The sequence below is a fragment of the Oncorhynchus mykiss genome, chromosome 4 (assembly GCF_013265735.2).
Source record: "Oncorhynchus mykiss isolate Arlee chromosome 4, USDA_OmykA_1.1, whole genome shotgun sequence".
Taxonomy (NCBI): Eukaryota; Metazoa; Chordata; class Actinopteri; order Salmoniformes; family Salmonidae; genus Oncorhynchus; species Oncorhynchus mykiss.
Window position 1 is genome coordinate 14,713,666 of NC_048568.1, and position 22,548 is coordinate 14,736,213.

Consider the following 22,548-nt stretch of genomic DNA (forward strand, 5'->3'; position numbering starts at 1 on the left):
CCGAGAAACTTTTAGGAGTTTATTTTACTCCTGGCTCAGATTTTGTCAGGGCATTGTCTTAACATTCTAAAACCTACTCTGAGCTGGGATTTTTGTTGTTGTCTTGAAACAGGTTTTAAAAATACATTTCTGAGATGCTTTGTGGACACGGGCTCGTGGTTCAAATATTATTTAAAATATCTCAATTACGTTCAAACATTCAAAGTATGTATTGAGATATCTTTTGATTTGAAAAGACAAGTAGTTGAATATTTTAATGCGTTTGGAAATACTCAAATTATTTTAAATAACAGATACTCAAATACACGGATTTGAACACAGGTCCGTAACACACACACACTGACAACAAGTACAGTGTGCCATCCTACCTACACTGAGAGGAAAGCTTAGCTCACTTACAGTTGAAAATCGAAAGTTTACATACACATCAGAATAATAGTAAAGAGAATGATTTATTTCAGCTTTTATTTATTTCATCACATTCCCAGTGGGTCAGAAGTTTACATATACTCAATTAGTATTTGGTAGCATTGCCTTTAAATTGTTTAACTTGGGTCAAACATTTAGGGTAGCCTTCCACAATAAGTTTTTTTTATTTTGTCCCATTCCTCCTGACAGAGCTGTTGTAACTGAATCAGGTTTGTAGGCCTCCTTGCTCACACACGCTTTTTCAGTTCTGCCCACAAATGTTCTATAGGATTAAGGTCAGGGCTTTGTGATGGCCACTTCAATACCTGGACTTTGTTGTCATTAAGCCATTTTGCCACACCTTTGGAAGTATGCTTGGGGCCAATGTCCATTTGGAAGACCCATTTGCGACCAAGCTTGAACTTCCTGACTGACGTTTTGAGATGTTCCTTCAATATATCCACATAATTTTCCTTTCTCATGAAGCCATCTATTTTGTGAAGTGCACCAGTCCCTCCTGCAGCAAAGCACCCCCACAACATGATGCTGCCACCACCGTGCTTCACAGTTGGGATGGTGTTCTTCGGCTTGCAAGCCTCCCCCTTTTTCCTCCAAACATAACGATGGTCATTATGGCCAGACTGTTCTGATGAAACAAAAATAGAACTGAGGACATTTCTCCAAAAGGTACAATCTTTGTCCCCATGTGCAGTTTCAAACCGTAGTCTGGCTTTTTTATGTTGATACATGACTCGTTTTACTGTAGACAAAAAATATATACTTTTGTACCCGTTTCCTCCAGCATCTTCACAAGGTCCTTTGCGGTTGTTCTGGGATTGCACTTTTCGCACCAAAGTACGTTCATCACTAAGAGACAGAACGAGTCTCCTTCCTGAGCAGTATGATGGCTGCGTGGTCCCATGGTGTTTATACTTGCGCACTATTGTTTGTACAGATGAACGTGGTACCTTCAGGCATTTGGAAATTGCTCCCAAGGATGAACCAGACTTGTAGAGGTCTACAATTTATTTTCCTGAGGTCTTGGCTGATTTATTTTCATTTTCCCATGATGCCAAGCAAAGAGGCACTGATTTTGAAGGTAGGTCTTGAAATACATCCACAGGTACACCTCCAATTGACTCAATGATGTCAATTAGCCTATCAGAAGCTTCTAAGCATCATTTTCGGGAATTTTCCAAGCTGATAAAGGCACAGTCAACTCAGTGTATGTAAACTTCTGACCCACTGGAATTGTGATAGTGAATTATAAGTGAAATAATCTGTCTGTAAACAAATTGTTGGAAAAATTACTTGTGTCATGCACAGAGTTGATGTCCCAACCGACTTGCCAAAACTATAGCTTGTTAACTTAAAATTTGTGGAGTGGTTGAAAAACGAGTTAATGATTCCAAAAGTGTATGTATTGTTTATTTTATCTGTTATTTTACCAGGTAAGTTGACTGAGAACACATTCTCATTTACAGCAACGACCTGGGGAATAGTTACAGGGGAGAGAGGGATGAATTAGCCAATTGTAAACTGATGGTTTGAGGACCAGATTGGGAATTTAGCCAGGACACCGGGGTTAACACCCCTACTCTTACGACAAGTGCCATGGGATCTTTAATGACCTCAGAGAGTCATTGAAAGATGGCACCCGACACAGGGCAGTGTCCCCAATCACTGCCCTGGGGCATTGGGATATTTTTTTAGACCAGAGGAAAGAGTGCCTCTTACTGGCGCTCCAACACCACTTCCAGCAGCATCTCCCATCCAGGGACTGACCAGGACCAGCTTCAGAAGCAAGCCAGCAGTGGTATGCAGGGTGGTATGCTGCTGGCTCTATATGTATTTAATGTAAACTTCCGACTTCAACTGTACATACTGTTGAGGCGTCATTTCATTGTAACCTCCGGTTGTGGGGCACTGGGTTTTGAAACTAGGTTGGTTGTTACGGTTACCAACCTTGTCCTTAGAACCACTAGGTCATCAACACCTCAACAAGCTCAAGCGGTTAAAACAAAAATCAGAGCAAGAGTCAAATTTGCATTATAGTGAAATTGATAAAGCAACACAAGACCGGTAAGGATCCAAACCGCAGCGATGCTAATCCAATAGTTTTTAGGAGGGTATAGAACACCAAATCTATGAACATACGGTGCTCAAACTGTTTGCAAGTCGGACTATGGTTGTGCAAACACGTGACGAAATGGCTTAAGGCAGAAGCACCAATGATAAGCTGTAAATCCGCCATACATCCAATGCCTCAATAGAAGGAAGACATACAGATCTGAAACTATATAAAAAAGACACACCATCCCCAAGACTAGTCTCCCATGCAGTATGACTTGTACTACCACTCACCTGATATAAAGTGTCACCTAGCACAGAGTGATCGGGGGTTAGAGGGTGAAGGGGTAATAGTAAATCGGTCTTCATGTGGAGCTCAGCTCAGAGCCATTATCAGAGCCCCCCCTCCCCCCCAAAAAAAAAATACATCTGTGGATGACTGGATATTGAAATCAACACCAGGGCGGACGGACCAAATTTCAACATCTATGGACTTCAGTGTCAGGTGGTGCTCACTGGGCAACAGAATGGGCTGGTTTTTACTTTCCCTAGAAAGATTACAATACCCCAGAAGTAGGTTGTGACATAGCCCACAACTGCCTAAAACGCACCCTCAATTACACTTCAGCTTTGTCGACACAAAAAATAAAAATAAGACCCAAATCTTTTTGTTCATGTTATTACAACTACACAGGGGTTCGGGAGCATGGTCAGAGAAGTAGGCTAACTCCTATGAGGAGCTGCTTGGCTTGGCTGCCCCAAGTAACTCTAGCCGACCCGTCGGTCCTGACCATGGCCTCTATCCCTGCTCCTGGGTTTGATCTGGGGAGGCTAAGCTGCTTGATGTTGACAAACTGGCCCAGGTCCAGACCCGTCCTGCAGGGCTCACACATCCCCAGCCCAGCCCATGCTGCAGCCCAGACATCTCAGGATAAGCCCCAGTCAGGGCTCCATCAGGGGGGGGGGGGGGGGGGGGGAGTAAATGGAGCACAGCGCCAGAGCAACGCAGCCTCAACACCACCAGCCAGCACAGCCACGTCGCATTATGATCAGCCTGTCGGACTAATTTTAGACCCATTCACCTCCGACTCGAAGGAAGACGGACTCAGAAATTGTGTACTGTAACTGTAGAACGACTAAGCTCTTGTTACTGTACAGTATCCGTATAACATAAAGCCTCTGGTGTCACAGAGAGACAAAGAGTAGACTGTGAGGCTAACTGACTGGAGCAGAGATGTATCCAAGAGAGGAGGAGGAGAGTAGAGTAGGGGTTAATGGGTTTAACACACCAGGCTCCATATGTTGAGCATGTTTTTGAACATAGCAGGCCAGGCCCTGACATTAAATGTGCCCCAAGGGGAGTTGGAGAGTAACGGCCACAATCCTGAAACAACTACAGCACTTGTTAAAACCCCTCTCCCTTTACGTTCAGCCCACAAAATAGTATTTACTGCTCTAAGACAGACGTCATGGAAAGACATTACACATATGGCTCTTCAAGTCATGTCAGAATCTGAAGGGGAAAAACATCTCAATGATTCAGTCCAGAAAAAAAAAATCTGTAGTTTCTCTCAAATTCATTATTATAATGACCACGAACCAATAGTATTAAAGCAGTCAAAATCTGTGCCGTTGTTGCCAAGGAAACAGGGCTCTTTGGGTTTGACAATGACCAGAGACAAGTCATCCCCAGTCCCCACAGACAAGCACGGTCTGAGAGAGAACTATCGGAGAGATGTCATTACAGAACTAAACTGATCAGCCCATTTTAGCTCACAGGAAGCCAGTCTCCATTTGGAGGAGGGCCAATATTGTCCAGCTCGGCCTGAGCACCTTGGTGTTACACTGACAAATGTTATAACACCCGGCATAGGCTGCCAGCGGCTCCATTCTCTCCTGTCTGGTGCTTCATTGGCACTGCCTCCTACCCACACACCCACCACCAGGCCAGACCAGCCATGAGAAAAGCCCTAATCATGACATTACCAGAGCTCCTAGCAATTACACCAATAATTAGAGCGGTTGGTTGGTTAATCCTCCAGCTCCCATGGAGGGCCAAAGTCCACTACTCCAGTCCACACCTGGGCCTCACTGTACACTACACAATCACAGACCTGGGTTCAAATACTATTTTAAAATCACTTCATTATGGAGGTCTCGATAGAGCTTGCCTGGTGCAATGGAACCAATAGCATAGTTACAAAAGGGCAAACCGTGTCCATCTGGCACTGCAGGAAGACTAAAGCAAATGCTAAAAGTATTTGAATGATTTTCGATATTATTTGGACCCAGGTCTGCTCTACACACTACACTGCACTTGCCTCGCTCATTCCCTCTCCTCTCTCCTTCCCTGCTGGAAGGCATTACATTTGCCTGCTCTATAGGGGTGTTCAGAGCAGAGGGACTCTGTGTTCTGCACATGGTCAAGCTTCTGATGACTCCTGCTGTACCCGTTTCCAAAGCACTACTGTAGGTGCTCGGTCACTAAAGGTAATTCGCTGGTGTCCCTTTTCCAGCCCCTCAGGCTATGGGCTGACGTCGACTATCATGATCAGGAAGCCAAAGAAAACCGGTGCTCATGCACCCACTGTGTGCTGCTTCGCTTTCTGCCAGTGTGTTTACCTACTCATACCCGTCATCTCCCAGCAACCTTCACCTAAACGCAGTGTCAAGCTTACTTGAGACTGATCAAATGCGCTGTCAAACATTAACCTGCTTACTGATCATCAAACAGTTGAGGAGCTTTCGTCCACGTGTTCGTTTAAAATGTGTGTCAACTGCCCATACTTGGTCATACCAACACTTTTTGTGCACGTCTCCAGTAGGCTATAGTTTGTCGCAGCCGTAAAAAATAAAAATAAAGACAGATGCATTAAGTATTGAATTAAACCCAAGGGCCCACTAGAGCCATAGCTCGTAAATGTTAATCACCACTTTGAAACAAGGCTGGGAATGCCTGTCTTTTGTATGGCTGAGCTCAGGATAAGGAAGGAGACAGAGTTTCCTATAAAACAACGCTTGATAAGATCCCTCCCTCCACCACAGGCAGACATGGAACCATTGACCAGTGTAATTTTATTTTCTTGAATTATTTTTTTATATTTTTTATGAAAAATCACTTACCCTGTGTGGTCCGTTCTCAGACAGCACCTGCTGTTGGCCTGGAGAACCTGAGCTGGAGACCCCCAGAGATGGAGGGAGTAATGGAGAGGAGGAATAGGAGGAGGAAAGGTCTCGCCCCACGCCACCTGGTTTCCAGTTCCCCCAGCAGGTCCGTGGGATCTCGACTGGGAGGAAAGCAACACTTTGTCCCAGCTATATAACTCAGATTGGGAGAACTAGCTCGGGCCAGCAACGCACAGGACAGCTGGCAGATTAACCTGAGGAGGAACACTGTGCGTGGCCAGGAGGGACAGGTTTGGGATTAGGCCTAAAAACATACATCTCGATCCCAGGCTGCTGCGCAATCCTAATTTACTTCCTCATTTACAAATGATCAGTAAAAGTCTAAATCACGTTCAGTGAGGCGTACCTGTCGACCTGTACAGATGGAATGCCGTGTCAGAGAATTACAGACATTTGCACAGCGTTATGCAATCTTAGTTGCGTCTGATTCATTGTTCATGTTTGGGGTCCATCGTACTGATTTTATGCTGCCGACGGGCAGCAGGTCAAGTATGGGTCTGGATTCCAGCAGGCCACTGGCTTGTCAGACCCTTCACGCTCTTGCCAGTCAAAACCACCAGGGGGCAGTCATAGCAACTATCATTTGCAGAGAAGCACAGTTTGATCTCACTAGGAGATCTAGTGAAATAACATTTGTCTGTTTCATCCCTGAAAACTGGTCGATTTCACATCCAGAGAAAACATCGTTAGCAGCATCATCTCATCCGTCTCCGTGTCCATTTTTGTTTTCGTTCCATAGCTAGGCAAAACAATATCAGCGTTATATGGGTGAACCCCTGTTTACTCTACTCTCTTCAGGTTGAACTCAGGTTGGGACTTTGAGCTGACGCCAAACTATTTTACAGCTACTCTAACATTAGGCTCTCCAAAAGCTTTATGACTTTAGGCCTATAATAAAACACACCTGGCATTCTTTTAAGTTCAAGCTTAAATTGTCACATGCACAAGTAGTGGAATGCTTATAGTGCAAGCCCTACACAACAGGGTCGGCTGTATTCAATTAAAAAATAGTTAACAAAAAAAGCTATATACACAGGATTAGTGCCAGTACCAAATGTACAATGTGCAGGGATACTGGAGTATTTAGGAAGATGTGTACATGGAGGCAGGGATTAGGAGAAAGTGACTGGTAGCAGGATTAATAATAAACAGTATGGCAGCGGTATAAGTGGTGGGTGGGTGTGTGCGCATGAGTGTCAGTGTAGGCGTGATAGGCTGGTAGCAGGAATATATAAATACTGATGGCAATATACACAGTGCCTTCGGGAAAGTATTCAGACTCCTTCATTTTCTCCACTTTGTTACGTTACAGCCTTATGCTAAAATGGATTAAATGCATCCCCCCCCCCCTCAATCTACATAGTATCCTATGACAAAAAAAAAAAAAACGGTTTAGACATTTTTGCAAACGTGTGAAAAATAAACAGAAATGCATTATTTACATAAGTATTCAGACCTTTTGCTATGAGTCTTGAAATTGAGCTCAGGTGCATCCTGTTTCCATTGATCATCCTTGGAGATATTTCTAATACTTGATTGGAGTCCACCTGTGGTAAATTCAATTGATTGGACATGATTTGAAAAAGGCACACACCTGTCTATATAAAATCCCACAGTTGGCAGAGCAAAAACCAAGCCATGAGGTCAAAGGAATTGTCTGTAGAACGCTGAGACAGGACTGTGTCGAAGCACAGATCTGGGGGAGGGTACCAAAAAAATATCTGCAGCATTGAAGGTCCCCAAGAACACAGCAGCCTCCATTATTCTTAAATTGAAGAAGTTTGGAAACACCAAGACTATTCCTAGAGCTGGCCAAACAGAGCAAATCGGGGAGAAGGGCTGTGGTCAGGGAGTTGACCAAGAACCCGATGGTCACTCTGACAGAGCTCCAGAGTTCCTCTGTGGAGATTGTTGTCCTTAGGGAAGGTTATCCCATCTCTGCAGCACTCCGCCAAATCAGGCCGTTATGGTAGAGTGGCAGGACGGAAGCCACTCAGTATAAAAAGGCACATGACAGCCCGCTTGGAGTTTGCCAAAAGTCACCTAAAGGACGCTCAGACCAGAAACAAGATTCTCTGCTCTGATGAAGCCAAGATTAAACTCTTTGGCCTGAAAGCCAAGTGTCATGTCTGGAGGAAACCTGGCACCATCCCTAAGGTGAAGCATGGTGGTGGCAGCATCATGCTGTGGGGATTTCTTTCAGCGGCAGGGACTGGGAGACTAGTCAGGACTGCGGGAAAGATTAACAGAGCAAAGTACAGAGATCCTTGATGAAAACCTCATGGCTTGGTTTTTGTTCTGACATGCACTGTCAACTGTGGGACCTTAGACAGCTGTGTGCCTTTCCAAATCATGTCCAATCAATGGAATTTACCACAGGTGGACTCCAATCAAGTGGTAGAAACATCAAGGATGATCAATGGAGGAGCATTCAGAACCTCAGACTGGGGGCGAAGGTTCACCTTCCAACAGGACAATGACCCTAAGCACAGGCTTCAGGACAAGTCTCTGAATGTCCTTGAGTGGACCAGCCAGAGCCCGGACTTGAACCCATTCAAACATCTCTGGAGAGCCTCCTGGGTGGCGCAGTGGTTTAAGGCACTGCATCACAGTGCTAGCTGTGCCACCAGAGACTCTGGGTTTGAGCCCAGGCTCTGTCTCCCACGACCGGGAGGTCCTTGGCCTAGCATCGTCCGGGTTAGGGAGGGTTTGGCCAGTAGGGATATCCTTGTCTCATGGCACACTGGCAACTCCTGTGGCAGGGCAGGCGCAGTGCACACTGACCAGGTCGCTAGGTGTTTCCTCCAACACATTGGTGCGGCTGGCTTCCGGGTTGGATGCGCGCTGTGTTAAGAAGCAGTGCAGCTTGGTTGGGTTGTGTTTCAGAGTGCGCATGGCTCTCGAGCCCGTACGGGGGTAAAAAAAATTAAATATATATCTGGAGAGACGTGAAAAATGCTCCCCATCCAACCTGTCGGCACTTGAGAGGATCTGCAGGGAAGAATTGGAGAAACTCCCCAAATACAGGCATGCCAAGCTTATAGCGTCATACCCAAGGCTGTAACTACTTATGTAAAAATCTGTATTTTATTTTTGCAAAAATGTATAAATGGTGCAGTTGTTAGAGTTCCTAACGATCTAAGGGGCCATGCCAAATCTATTCAGCCTCCTGAGGGAGAAGAGTCACTGCTGTGCCTTCACAACTGTGCTGGTGTGCGAGGACCGCTGGTGTCCTCAGTGGATGTGGACATGAAGGAACGTCAAGCTCTTGACCCTCTCCACTGTGGCCCCTAAACTATTAAGTTAATTGTCTAAAACGCTCTGCAGTTTAGCAAACCAAATGCACATTTATTTTACTAATTTAGTAGCTGATTAGCTATCTAGCTAAGTCGTTAGCTTCTTCCAAAATCCAGCATTTTATTTTAACCTTTATTTAACTAGGTAAGTCAGTTAAGAACAAATTCTTATTTTCAATGACGAATAGGAACAGTGGGTTAACTGCCTTGTTCAGGGGCAAAACGACAGATGTTTAGCTTGTCATCTCGGCGATTCAATCTTGCAACCTTTCGGTTACTAGTCCAACGCTCTAACCACTAGGCTACCTGCCGCCCCATTTGCTTGGAAACAGCAGCAAATCCCCTCCTGGATCAAGAGCCTTGCTGTCTAATATTTGTTTTGTGCGTGCAGCAAATTGTGTAGCATTTGAGTTACTGGTATAGTTTAGGTCAGAAACTGTAGAAAATGTTAGCAATGTGCTTGTTAGCATTTAGTTCGTATTCTCTATGGGATTTTACATGAACTTGTTAGCATTGCTAACCATCGGAATACAGAATGTCAGTGGGGTTTGAAACAGCGCCCTTGTGTTCAGTTTGCTTTTTGCACATGCCCTGAGGATACACCCTGGAATACCACATGGCCATTAGCGTTGACCCGTTTAAAAACCTTTTTCAAAAAAAGCCACATGCGTCGAGTGTCGGAGACGGTATAATAGGATTACACCTTGTTCCGATAGTGAGACTTCTTGTACGCGTTCATGTTCTCAGCCAACGTCTACCCTGAGAACGGTAGCTTTGTCCTTTAGTTTAGCGTGCACCTCGGTGTTAATCCAGGGCTTTTCATTGGGGAAGCAGTGATCCTTCACTGTGGGGATGACATTGGTGATGCATTTCCTTATGAAGCCGGTGACGGTGGTTAGCTCGCCAATGCTGTCGGAGTCGCAGAACATATTCCAGTCAGCACTCGCAAAACAGTCTCACACGATAGCCTCTAATGGTGGACAGGTTAAAGGCAATTGAGACATGGATTGTGCATGTTTGCCATTCAGAGGGTGAATGGGCAAGACAAAATATTGAAGGGCCTTTGAACGGGGTATGGTAGGTGCTAGGCTTGTCAAGAACTGCAACACTGCTGGGTTTTTCACACATTTTCCTGTGGTTTCAAGAATGGTCCACTACCCAAAGGACATCCAGCCAACTTGACAACTGTGGGAGGCATTGGAGTCAACATGGGTCAGCGTCAATGTGGAATGCTTTCGACACCTTGTAGAGTCCATGACCCGATGAATTGAGTCTGTTCTGATGGCAAAAAGGGGGAGGACATCATGTCCGAAAGCAATGTTTCTGAAAAACTGAGAATATTACAGCTAGAGCATCCCATTAATATAAAACCCATGACCGTAGCTCATCCATCTTATTATCAAGTGACTATACCAATAGAATGGAGGGAAGTGCTGGCCGGTTTTCCCTTCACCTTAGCCTCACAAGGACGCGCTCTCCTGCCTATTTTTCGACAGCGTTAACTCTTGGGTAGCCCAAAAATTTAGTCGGAGGTACACAAAGAGCCCAGGACAGATGAGACGAAGTCGACTCCTTTAGGGGAGTGAGAAAGAGAGAGCTGATGGGAGCCCAAACCCATTACACAGATGAAGGCCAGTGACCTGGCAGGGCTTTTGCTTATTGCTCCCCACTCCCCAACATCCAATGCTATGATAGGCTAATCAGGTTTCCAACTGTCAAGCCTCCCCGTGTTCAGCTTTGGCACTGGCTGTGGAGTTGCACTTGGGCAGGAAGGCGGGCACAGCTAGGCCTGTGTGTACTGTGTAGGGGAGTGAACCATGACGCCACGTGACCAGACAAGCCTGGCTTCACTCTAATCTCACCAGAGCCTTATAGAGACAAGGAGAACATCCAAGACTGAAGAACATGAAGATTTATTTACTTTGTAAAAGGTACGGAATTCCTCTGGAGTGTATTGTAAATGTGGTGAAATAAATCATGGTAATTCCTAAAAAAAAAGAAGGGATATTTATCCACATTTTAGATTTTAAAATAATTTATATTTTTGAGTGATGATACTTGGCTTATCCTCTGGGGTCACTGTTAGTGGGATATAAATGGAGAAGCTAGGTGTGGAAATAGGGTGACCACATGTCCTGGATTGTGCGAGACAGTCCCACATGTTGGCCCTTTGTCCTGCAACCAATCAATCATGTCCTGCATTTTATCAACAAATTAAAAAACGGCACTAATTTACAAGAGAGCTTGATTTGTCCCCCGTATTTCAGTCAGACATTCCAACCTGCCTCTTTCGCAGTGACGTTGTACTTTTGACATACATACATATATCCTCTGACCAGTGTGTGTTCTTTTGCCCATCTTAATCTTTTCTTTTTATTGGCCAGTCTGAGATATGGCTTTTTCTTTGCAACTCTGCCTAGAAGGCAAGCATCCCGGAGTCGCCTCTTCACTGTTGACGTTGAGACTGGTGTTTTGAAGGGTACTGTAAATTTGCTCTTTGGTCTAGAGTCCAAATTGGAGATTTTTGATTCCAACCGACATGTGTCTTTGTGAGACACGATGTGGGTGAATGGATGATCTCCGCATGTGTGGTTCCCACCGTAAAGCATGCAGGTGTTTTATTTATCTGCAGAGATATGCCATCCCATCTGGTTTGGGCTTAGTGGGAATATCAATTGTTTTTCAAAAGGACAATGACCCAACACACCTCCAGGTTGTGTAAGGGCTATTTGACCAAGGAGAGTGATGGAGTGCTGCATCAGATGACCTGGCCTCTACAATCACCCGACCTCAACCAAATTGATATGGTTTGGGATGAGTCGGACCGCAAAGTGAAGGAAAAGCAGCCAACAATTGGGGTGAACTCCTTCAAGACTATTGGAAAAGCATTCCAGGTGAAGCTGGTTGAGAGTGTGCCAAGCTGTCAAGACATAAAATATATCTTGATTTGTTGAAGACTTTTGGTTACTACATGTTTCCATGTGTGTTATTTCATAGTTTTGATGTCTTCACTATTATTCTACAATGTAGAAAATTGTAAAAATAAAGAAAAACCATGGAATGAGTAGGTGTGTCAAAACCTTTGACTGGTTCTGAGGATGTGTTACTGGTGATGTTAAACACTTCTCCAATAGTTGTTGAGATCTGATATTCTGTGCAGCGTAGGCCAATGTCATATAGTCAACCAATCACATTTGTCAAATCCTTTCAGTCTAAATTCCAGCTAAACGTGGAGACGACAGTTAACTACTTACAAAAAGTGTGCTTCTGATGAAGAGCTTCAACAGTAAGTCAGGAGGATACAGACAGCGCAAGAGGTATGCTAAGATATGCAGAAAAACATACATTTTTGACATAATTGTCATGCTTAATTCTATGGCTTTAGATTGCAGGATAAATCTGTTACAGGCGTTTGAAAAACACAGACCACACAGCAGCCATCTTAATGTACTGGGATTTCTGGGATGCATGACACCCCTGATCACAGCGCACAGAAAAGGGGAGGGTCTTTTTTTCTCTTCGACGTAAATCTCCTTAACGATTATCGTAAAGCATTAACAACTACTGAGCTGTTGAGGCGAGAGAGAAATATTTACTACCTCATGACAGGATGATGAATACGAGACCACACAATATATCAGCAGAAAGATTACCCTGACTAACACTCAACTAGCAACTTTGAATAGCTCACTCGTGGCAGAAAAGCACAGATAGAAGCCTGCTGGGAAATTGGAACAGTGCTCTTCCTTAGATCTTTAGTACTGGGGCAATGAGGGTCGCAACACCTCATCAAACCAACAGTAACTGGCCAGTACAGCCTAGCTGTCCCTGACTGCCCTCTCCTCACCACAGCACAGTCGAGACATACCTGCACAATGAATTTACATGTCCCCCTCCTGAGCGCCAGTATGGTGTTAGGATAATTTACTGTCAAGGGGCGCGTACTTCACACACACACGCCATGAGTTTACAGACACCACCTGATCTGTGATCACTCCTCTCTCGCTATCCTCTCACAACTAATACCACTAGATTAGCTAGTAATCATTTGTTTATCCTTTTCAGTTGGCAAGTTGAATGGGGATCAAGTGGCGTTCATTCGGTTTTCACCAGGAGGTCTAAACCTAGGGCCAAAGCAAAGGGCTTGTACCACTGTCCTCCATTTGCAGGGGTAACCATGGACCATACCAATTGGATTAAAAAGGGGACTCTAGATTTTCATTTAGATTTGACAGCTCTGGGGAAATGTCTAAATGCCATGACGTCAGTTAAACTGGAAGTGGCAATGACCCACACTGATGACCAACTAACCTGGCCAACAGTCAGGCTGACATTCTTGAAGGAGAAGTTTAGTTTTTTGTGTGTTTTTTTTAAGAAATCTAAGCGGCATCATTATATTCTATTTTCCTACGCAGAGCTGTGCAGGCCAGGGGTGTCCTTATAGTATACCGACACACCTGGCCTGTACAGCTAATTAGGGGAAATGGCTTGAGTCACATAAAATGGAACGTAACGGATAAGGTTCGGGGGGGGGGGCACTTCTAGAACATGTCTGGACACTAGAACATGCCATTTACACAGATTTGGTTGTTAAAAAGTTAAGTTCTCCTTTAAGACTTACAGCAAATGACCAAGAGGGGCTGGCATTGTTTTCAAAGTCCCAACACCTTGATGAAAAGTAGTTATTTTTTTATAAGCAAACCTGGACAATAGTTAGGTTGAGGTTGAAGTTGAATCCTGAGGTTGAATGCCTTGCTCTTTTCTCTGGGTGTAAATATATTTATGCAAGAAGTTACTCTTTAGCTAAATCCCCCTGACATGGCAGTTCAAGCTCTTTTATGGAGGTGCACCATAAATAGAAAAGGTAAAAGTACAAATCTAGACCTAAGTCTACACCAGTTCTTTGACATCAGCATTGCTAGACTAGTTGTGCATTGCTACTGAATAGGCTATCAGAGAATAAACATGTTTGGAATTCTCTATCCACTTTAGTACTTTCAGGATGAACAACACAAATGTCAACATCAAACCATGTCGTTATACATTCCAACCGAAATTAAAACAGGCCCTGGGACGCATGTAACTTGGTTGCAACTACCAAAAATGCTTTCACACTCATTATGCTATTCCCTGGTAGGAGCAGTGGTCACTGTACTCTAAGCCAATATTTGCAACATTCACCCTGGCTTTCCTAATACTGTACCTAACCCTCAGTTCCAGTCCAAACCTTTGTGTGTATAAACTGACATAGCCTATGCGTAACTGATAGATGCACCCAAACAAACCACACACACATCATTTTTCTTTAGTTGCATTTCTGTAAACTTGTGTCATTAGTTGTACAAAAAAATAAAAATGTGGGGCCTCCTGAGTGTCGCAGCAGTCCAAGGCACTGCATCGCAGTGCTAGAGGAGTCACTACAGATCCGGGTTTGACCCCTGGCTGTATCACAGCCGGCCGTGATTGTGTGTCCCATAAGGCGGTGCACAATTGGCCCAGCATCTTACGGGTTAGGGGAGGGTTTGGCTGGGGGGGGCTTAACGTGCTCTAGCGACTCATTGTGGTGGGTAGGGGGCCTGCAGGCTGAACTCGGTCGTCAGTTGACCGGTGTTTCCGCTGACACATTGGTGCGGCTGGCTTCCGGGTTAAGAAGCACGGTTTGGCGGGTCATGTTTTTGAGGACGCATGACTCGACCTTCACCTCCCGAGCCCATTGTAGAGTTGCAGCGATGAGACAAGATCGAAATTGGGGAGAAAAGGGGGGTTAAAAAAAATATAAACTCATAATTATGAAAAGTATTGTCTGTAAATGTATTTTTTGCTACAGTTGAAGTCGGAAGTTTACATACACTTCAGTTGGAGTCATTAAAACTAATTTTTTCCAACCACTACACAAAGTTCTTGTTAATAAACCATAGTTTTGGCAAGTCGGTTAGGACATCTACTTTGTGCATGACACAAGAAATGTTTCCAACAATTGTTGACAGATTATTTCACTGTATCACAATTCCAGTGGATCAGAAGTTTACATCCACTAAGTTGACTGTGCCTTTAAACAGCTTGGAAAATTCCAGAAAATAAGGTAATGGCTTTACAAGCTTCTGATGGGCTAACTGACATAATTTGTGTCAATTGGAGGTGTACCTGTGGATGTATTTCAAGGCCTACCTTCAAAATCAGTGCCTCTTTGCTTGACATCATGGGAAAATCAAAAGAAATCAACCAAGACCTCAGGAAAAAAATTGTAGACCTCCACAAGTCTGGTTCATTCTTGGGAGCAATTTCCAAATGCCTGAAGGTACCACGTTCATCTGTACAAACAATAGTACACAAGTATAAACACCATGGGACCACGCAGCCGTCATACCGATCAGGAAGGAAATGTGTTCTGTCAGGAAGGAGATGCGATCAGGAAGGAGATGCGAAAAGTGCAAATCAATCCCAGAACAACAGCAGAAGGACCTTGCAAAGATGCTGGAGCAAACAGGTACAAAAGTATCTATATCCACAGTAAAACGATGCCATTGGTGTCAGTTAATGGGGATCCTAATAAGAATCATAAAACCTCCATTTCAACTGAACAGACGATAACGCTAGCATAATGGCATGCATTTTACACCTCAAGGACTCTAGTCTACATGAACAATTGCAGGCTGGCCACAAAAAAACTGGTCTGCTAGTTTAAACATCAAGGAGGCCCGAATACCAGTAAGAATGTATTTCATACAGAATTTCTTAGAGACCCATAGCTATCTACCTAAGCACATGAGGGCCAGTCCACCACACTTTTTAACCCAGTCTGTGGCTTAAGATTACAGTTCAGTCACGCGTAGTGCCATAGAATTAGAGTATATCTCATGATGGCAAGCTTCCCATAAATTATCAATATAAGACGCATCAGTTAAGAAATACAGGTCGAATAAACACTACCAATATTTTTTACATTTTGCATGCCTTAGGCTAGTCTTTGTTCCTGAAAATGAGTTCATATAAATAAAATGATAAACATTTATATATTATTGCAGAGATTCTTGAAAGTCTTAACAATCCTTGTCCGGCTAGGAAACTTTATCCCTTTTTATTTTATTTTTAATAGTTGAAAATAATTAAAGGATTTCATGTAGTTTCTTGCAATAGCCCTCTGACTAAATAATATTTATCTCAAAACCTTGACTCCTAATTATTATTATTTTTTAATTACATTTGTTTAAAAAAAAATTTAAAAAAGGGTTTTAGTCAACTCAGATTTGTATAAAATTGTAAATTAATCAGGAATGAGCAGGGTCAGCTATACCATAAGGACCCCTTCTTCATCTCCTGATTGCATGTAGTACAACAAGACAACGCATGGTCCTGAAAGACCTCTACTTTTGATCGATTTAAACAATATTGAAATCACCACCATCCCAACCCTAACCTGTCAACTCCATCTCCCTTATAGATTAAGATTGAACATTTTAACCATAAAACCTCATTTTTTAAAAGAATGAGTTAAGAGTCATAAAGCAACTGAGGAAAAACTATTTATACTATGTAGGCCACTTGAATAATTAAGATAAATATGCAATTTGGCAACTCCGTAAAACATTAGCTTAGATTTTTTTTTAATATATTATTTCAACTGTCAGATTCAAATTAATAATTTTCCATATTTTACCATTAAAAAAATGTCAGTTTTGAGCAATGAGAATTCCTAATTCAATGGTTTTGAATATCTGTTGTCAACTCAGTCACTGATGGCTAATCCCACTAAAATCTATTTTTTGTCAATATTTGAGTCACTGTTCTGCAACATATTCTTAAACTATTGACGTCACCTTTGCTTTATAAATGTTGTTTAAAACAACAAAGGTGAGATTTGTATTACATATTTTAATAATCCGACGTTATGAAACAATCGAGGCCTTTAACCATTTTTGGGCCAATAAATTGAAAAAAAAAAATCCTTGCATGGAGTTTAAATAAATCAAGTTGTAAGTTGTTACTTTACAGCATGGGTGTCAAACTCATTCCATGGAGGGTCTAGTGTCCACTGTTTTCTCCTTTCAATTAAGACCTAGACAAACAGGTGAGATCCTTACTAATCACTTAATACATCAATCAAGGACAAGGGAGGAACAAAAACCCACAGACACTCTGCAGAATGAGTTTGACACGTGCTTTACATGGTGTGATTACTTATCTGATACTGTGAGGGCTGATACTTAATCAAAATATATATTTCAAATGTTATTAAGAAAAATATGTTTAAAAAAAGTTGATTGTCCCATCTTTCAAGAATCCCTGATTGAATAACAGCAAATGAAAATTGGTAATAGCGTATAGGCTTAAAAGTGCAACTACATGGTTGATTATACAGGTGTACTATCTTAAAGTGACCAGTTTCTCACAGCAGGAAAATAATCCTGCAACAGCAAATGTTAATTATAAGTACCCCTTTCCTTCAGTCAAATGACCTAGTGGGATCATGGGTGAAATTATATTCATATTTTTCATAACTAATAAACATTTTATTTTTTGCCGCCAAAAACCCAGTGTTTCTATGTGAAACAGCGTTGTTATATTTGAGTCTTGTGTGACGTATACTAAGTGTAATATTGGGATGCAAACTCAAAATGTAATACATTTCAACTCTATATCTGACATGGTACAGGCCCATAACCATGTGTGGGAGGTGTATACTTTTGTTTCAGAGTAGATTTGTTTAAGACTACCAAGAAACACTCAGTGAACCTAATTTATCCCACTGCAGTAAAAAGTTCATGGATTTTTTTGTAGGAGTTGATACATTTAGAGTTAGTGTAAATCAAGTCTGAAATTTTAAAGTGGAAATTAAACTTTAAGCCTTTTTAAACATTGAATACACGCCAAGTTTGCGACAACAGTGATCAAATTAAGATACGATATCTGTAGTACTCTGAAAGCATCTCTTATCTCCCATCCAACCCAATTTTCTCAGACAGGTCATTGAGAATTAATTTACAAATAATGTCATCACAATTAATCAGGAAATTAATTGCTTGGAAAATTAGGCCAATCTGATGGAGTTCAATACAATCTTGTTTACCCTGTTACACGGAATTGAATTAGTGTTTCACTATCTAAAAACACCTCATTCTCTGAAAGAAATTCCATAGACGGAAGGGACAAAGTTCAATTAGGATGATTGATTGTGCGTCAATTTAAACTAGTCTTAATATCAACGCATCAGGTCATGTGAACGCAATGGGCCTCCCACCAACAGCCTTTCTTTGCACTTCTACTTAGGAGACTTCCTGACAGAGGCAGGTAGCATTTAGGTAGCATTTGTGCAACACAATAATCTTCCCCCCCTTGAACCCCCATGTTGGGGAGAGAAAGGACATAAATGAATGTTGACTGAGGTCATTAGTCCAACTGTTGAGACAAACCGCACCTAACAGGAAATTGTCCAACTGGTGACTGGAGAGCCAACACCTTTACGATATGATTGGATAGGAAGGGGTCAAGGGGCTCATGTTGGTGTATCAAGTTTATAGATAGGCCTAAATGGGTGTTGTCTAGGGTCAATTTAAAAAGTCTACTTTACCTGAGTGACAGCTAATTTGAGGTCCCAGTTCATCTCAACACCATTGGGACCATTGAGTATGCTCGTGTTAACGTTGAGGTTTTAATACCAGTTAGCGATTAGCCCGGGTCTTCAAGAAATTGAGTAATCTTTGGTATTCTACAACAAGATTATAAAATAAACTTCTTGCTATGTTTATGATCCATCTACTTCCAGAAACCCCATCCTATATGTTCCCTGTTACTTCTGCAGCCATACAAGAATGCATTGAAATGTTCACGCTTCCTCTGGCAGCCAACCAGCAATCCAAAAAAGGCATACCCAGAGTCCTTGACATACCCCTTGACTTTTTCCACATTGTTATGTTACTGCCTTATTCGAAAATTGATTAAAATCGACACAAAATACCCCATAATGACAAAGCAAAAACATGTTAAGGCATTTTCTAATTTATAAAAAATAAAACTGAAATATGACATTTACATAAGTATTCAGACCCTTAGTACTTTGTTGAAGCACCTTTGGCAGCGATTACAGCATCAATACTTTTTTTAGTTGAATACATTTGAAAACAATTCCAAAAACCTGTTTTCACTGTCATTATGGGGTTGTGTGTGTAGATTGCTGAGGATTATAAATCGTTTTATCCATTTTAGGATAAGGCTCTAACGTGGAAATGTGGAAAAAGTCAAGGGGTCTGAATACTTTCCGAAGGCACTGTATGTGTTGCCAAAGGTTCCAGAAGCACCCCCACTGTCTGGGACCTGTATCTACTGGCAGTGTGCATAGCTGGATTATGTTCCTCTCGGGCTCTCCCTAGGTGAAACCTCTCTGACAACTGGAGAGGGACTACGAGGGAAAGTGGAAGGCGGGCGACAGCTGTACTTGAAGCACGCTGACGCAATCCCTGCTACTCATTTCAGACTGAGGAAGAGGGGACTATGTTTACACTTTGGGGCGGGGGAACAATCTGAGTTCAGTTGGTCCTAAGTATGGTACTGAAGAAAAACAATATAACAAGGAAATCCATGACCAATAAGTGATTAGTTTGAATTATAATGAATTGTAATTACAATGTGACAATGTTTTGATTAAGTGAATGCTTTGATTAGTAGCTATCAGTTAACAGGATGTGATTAATCTATATCTGGATTAATAACAAATCTTCCTAATAAAATCAGAACAATGTCAATGTGAGGAAAAGGGTGATTACTGATTGCCTTATCAAATCTATGATGATTAACACTGCCAAGGGCAGTGCATCTTCCCAGCTTTGATCCTACATTTGATGCATGACCATACCTTTGAAAAGGTCATAGTCTACACAATGAGTCTTCTTAACACATTAACCTAATCAAAGCGTGGAAAAATAGCCTTCTCACACATTTATTAGTGTCCAAATGTAGCCCTTCACACATCAACAGAAACCCCCAATAACATCAGCTACAGGTGGCTGAAGCCACAGCGAAACAACGTAGGATCATTATCCATGTGGTAGTGGTGAACCTTTAGCCATGGAAAGGAAGAAAGAAAGAGAAAAAACACTGAGCAACCTCACGGTCTGTCTGAACAGACTGTTTCCAGGCATGTTTTAACATTTTAATGGCCCCGAAACTGACACAGCTGTGGTAATGTGTATGCCTGTGTTATACAAAGGATGTTCTTATTTAATACTGTAAGGATGAAATGACAGTGTAATTTATATCCATTCAAGCTGAGATCCCGAAAGGTGAAACAGCACCACCGGTCGACCCCAAGGCGCATTTGCTTTTGTTTTGTTGACTAAACAGAAGTGAGGAGCATAGAAACGGAGATGAGCAGTGTAGTAAAAACAATTGTAACAATTGCAACACATATTCTGTGGTTCTAACGCGGTGTGTGTGTGTGTGGGGGGGGGGGGGGGGTCTATTCGTTGTATGCAGTAATTACTTTGTTGTAATATCCCAAATGGACGTGTCACCATTAAGGATTCCAGCTTTAACTAACAGCCAAATGAGGACACAATCTGAAACATTAACCTTGAAATGCTAAGGTATTAATTTTGGGGTCCTGCTCTTTCATTAACATTTAATGAGTTTTGTATGCACTGCAATAGCAGCTGCCAAAGAATGCACATTGAGACTGGAGAGAGAGAGTCAGTGGGAGCGGAAATATGCCCCTTGCCCTGTTCCTAGTAGTCTGTACATAGGCTACATGGCCATATGGGAATGAAGGGAAGTATGCAGATAGCCAGACACACTTTTGCTAACATAAGCAGATGGATAAATGACAAATGTCAATGATGTTATATTATGTCAGTGAGGGTGGACAATGATTTCCACCACACAATTAATCACTTTTACTGTCAGGGGCCGGTTGAGAGGGGTGTAAAGTAACAAAAACAAAAAAGAGTAGAACAGATATGATTGTCATGCAACCCTGCACACCTGTAGCCACCTAAACGTAGGGGGGGGGGGGGGGGGGCACCGGGGAGCTGGACATGATTTACACAACTTTCCAAAATGAAAAGCTACAGTTGAATGAGGCCCGCTTCTAATCGAGACATGTAGCTAGTATCCACTGGTTTATATAACATTATTTGGCACGCTTAGCTGGCTGTTTGCGACTGACTGTTATTGAAATGCCGGGCCTAAACGAACCGTATGGAGCTAACAGTCAACGAATGACTTAGCCATGTGCATCGCACGCTCGACTCGCTGACTGACAGAAAACAATCTTGAGTTGAACGTGAGGCAACTGTATTTTGCGTTAGTGTGTTTTTTTTATGCCATTGCCTAATCAGAATGTATTTACGTGGCTTAGCCATACCAGGTAGTGCAATAATGAATTTCACTTTATGAAGTGCAGCCACTATGTATGCACTACACCTACTACGGTATTTGGCTACCTAGCTTGCTGTGCTCGTGTGCCCGCTAACCCATTTTGTGAACTCACCTGTTTTAAACCTGAGGTCGTCATCTGTTGGTGAGCCGAATTCTTTCAGGAGGGACATGAACAGGATGCCAAAGGCGTTCTGGATCCCGAACACCGCTCCATTGCACCACATTGCAGCCAGCATAACCACCCAACCCCATCCTCCTTCTGGATGCACGAACTCGGGCTCCTCCACAGCCACGGGAACCTGCTCTTTGATGGTTCCTTTACTATCCCCGTTCTCGTTCTTTTCCTCAGCATCGTCCGAGCGCTTTTCCTCTGCTTTCATTGGTGTCTCCTCTGCAGGCTCCGCAGCGACCGTTTCTTTACTTGCATCAGATTCAATGTCTGTCATGTTGGTACCTGCTGTCATTTCTTGGAGCGACTGTGCAGATTTTTAACACTGTCAAATATGATGACAGCAATATACCGGTAACTAGTCTAAATTGTGTGCCCTCAAGCTGCAGCCAAACTCAACTGAAGAGAATCAGATAATGGTATGTCCCAAATCGTGTCTATCTACATATAGGAATACTTCGCATCTCCTTTCAGCGAATTGTTACCTGGAAGATGCATCCATTCAGAAGCAGAAGCCGTATTGAAAATGTCTACCACCAGCTCGCACTGTCTTAAGTGTAAAACACCAGTGTTGCAATATTGTATAAATAGATACACGGGGGGCGGGTTGTGCATACATTATGCCGGTATCTGTCGCTGATTGGACGCATTGCTGTTTTTTTAAAGTATGACGCCAGAGCATTGAATAATCACTGTAGCGATTGAAAAAAAATACATACTTTCTAAAGACAAGATCCAGAACACATTTATTTCACCTGGTTATAGAGATAACTTGGGCTTGCAAGAAAAAAGTTAATTTAGGAGTCTCAGAACTATAATGTGTTCCATAATCCAAAAAATGTAATCAATCCGGATTAATTTTACATACAATGGTGGTTAGGGAGGGGGCAATTACCTGTCATTATCCCCATGACCAGTAGGCCTATACATGATAAAAAACGAAATCTAACACTTTTAAACAAAACTTCCTTTAAATAAGACATAATTGTACTATTTTTGCTATTGATTTCAATATAACACCATAGCCAAGATTGCACAGTGGTCTCAGGC

At 42.6% G+C, this 22,548-nt stretch overlaps 1 protein-coding gene across 1 annotated transcript in view; it reads right to left on the minus strand.

Moving 5' to 3' along the window:
• slc16a10 (solute carrier family 16 member 10) overlaps positions 1-22,051 on the minus strand; it is a 54,132-nt gene extending 32,081 nt beyond the window's left edge. Inside the window, exon 1 of the mRNA XM_021600284.2 lies at positions 21,442-22,051. Coding sequence (XP_021455959.2) covers positions 21,442-21,793 — 352 coding nt within the window. The 5' untranslated portion in view covers positions 21,794-22,051. The remainder of the gene's footprint in view (positions 1-21,441) is intronic.
• Positions 22,052-22,548: the final 497 nt, after the last annotated feature.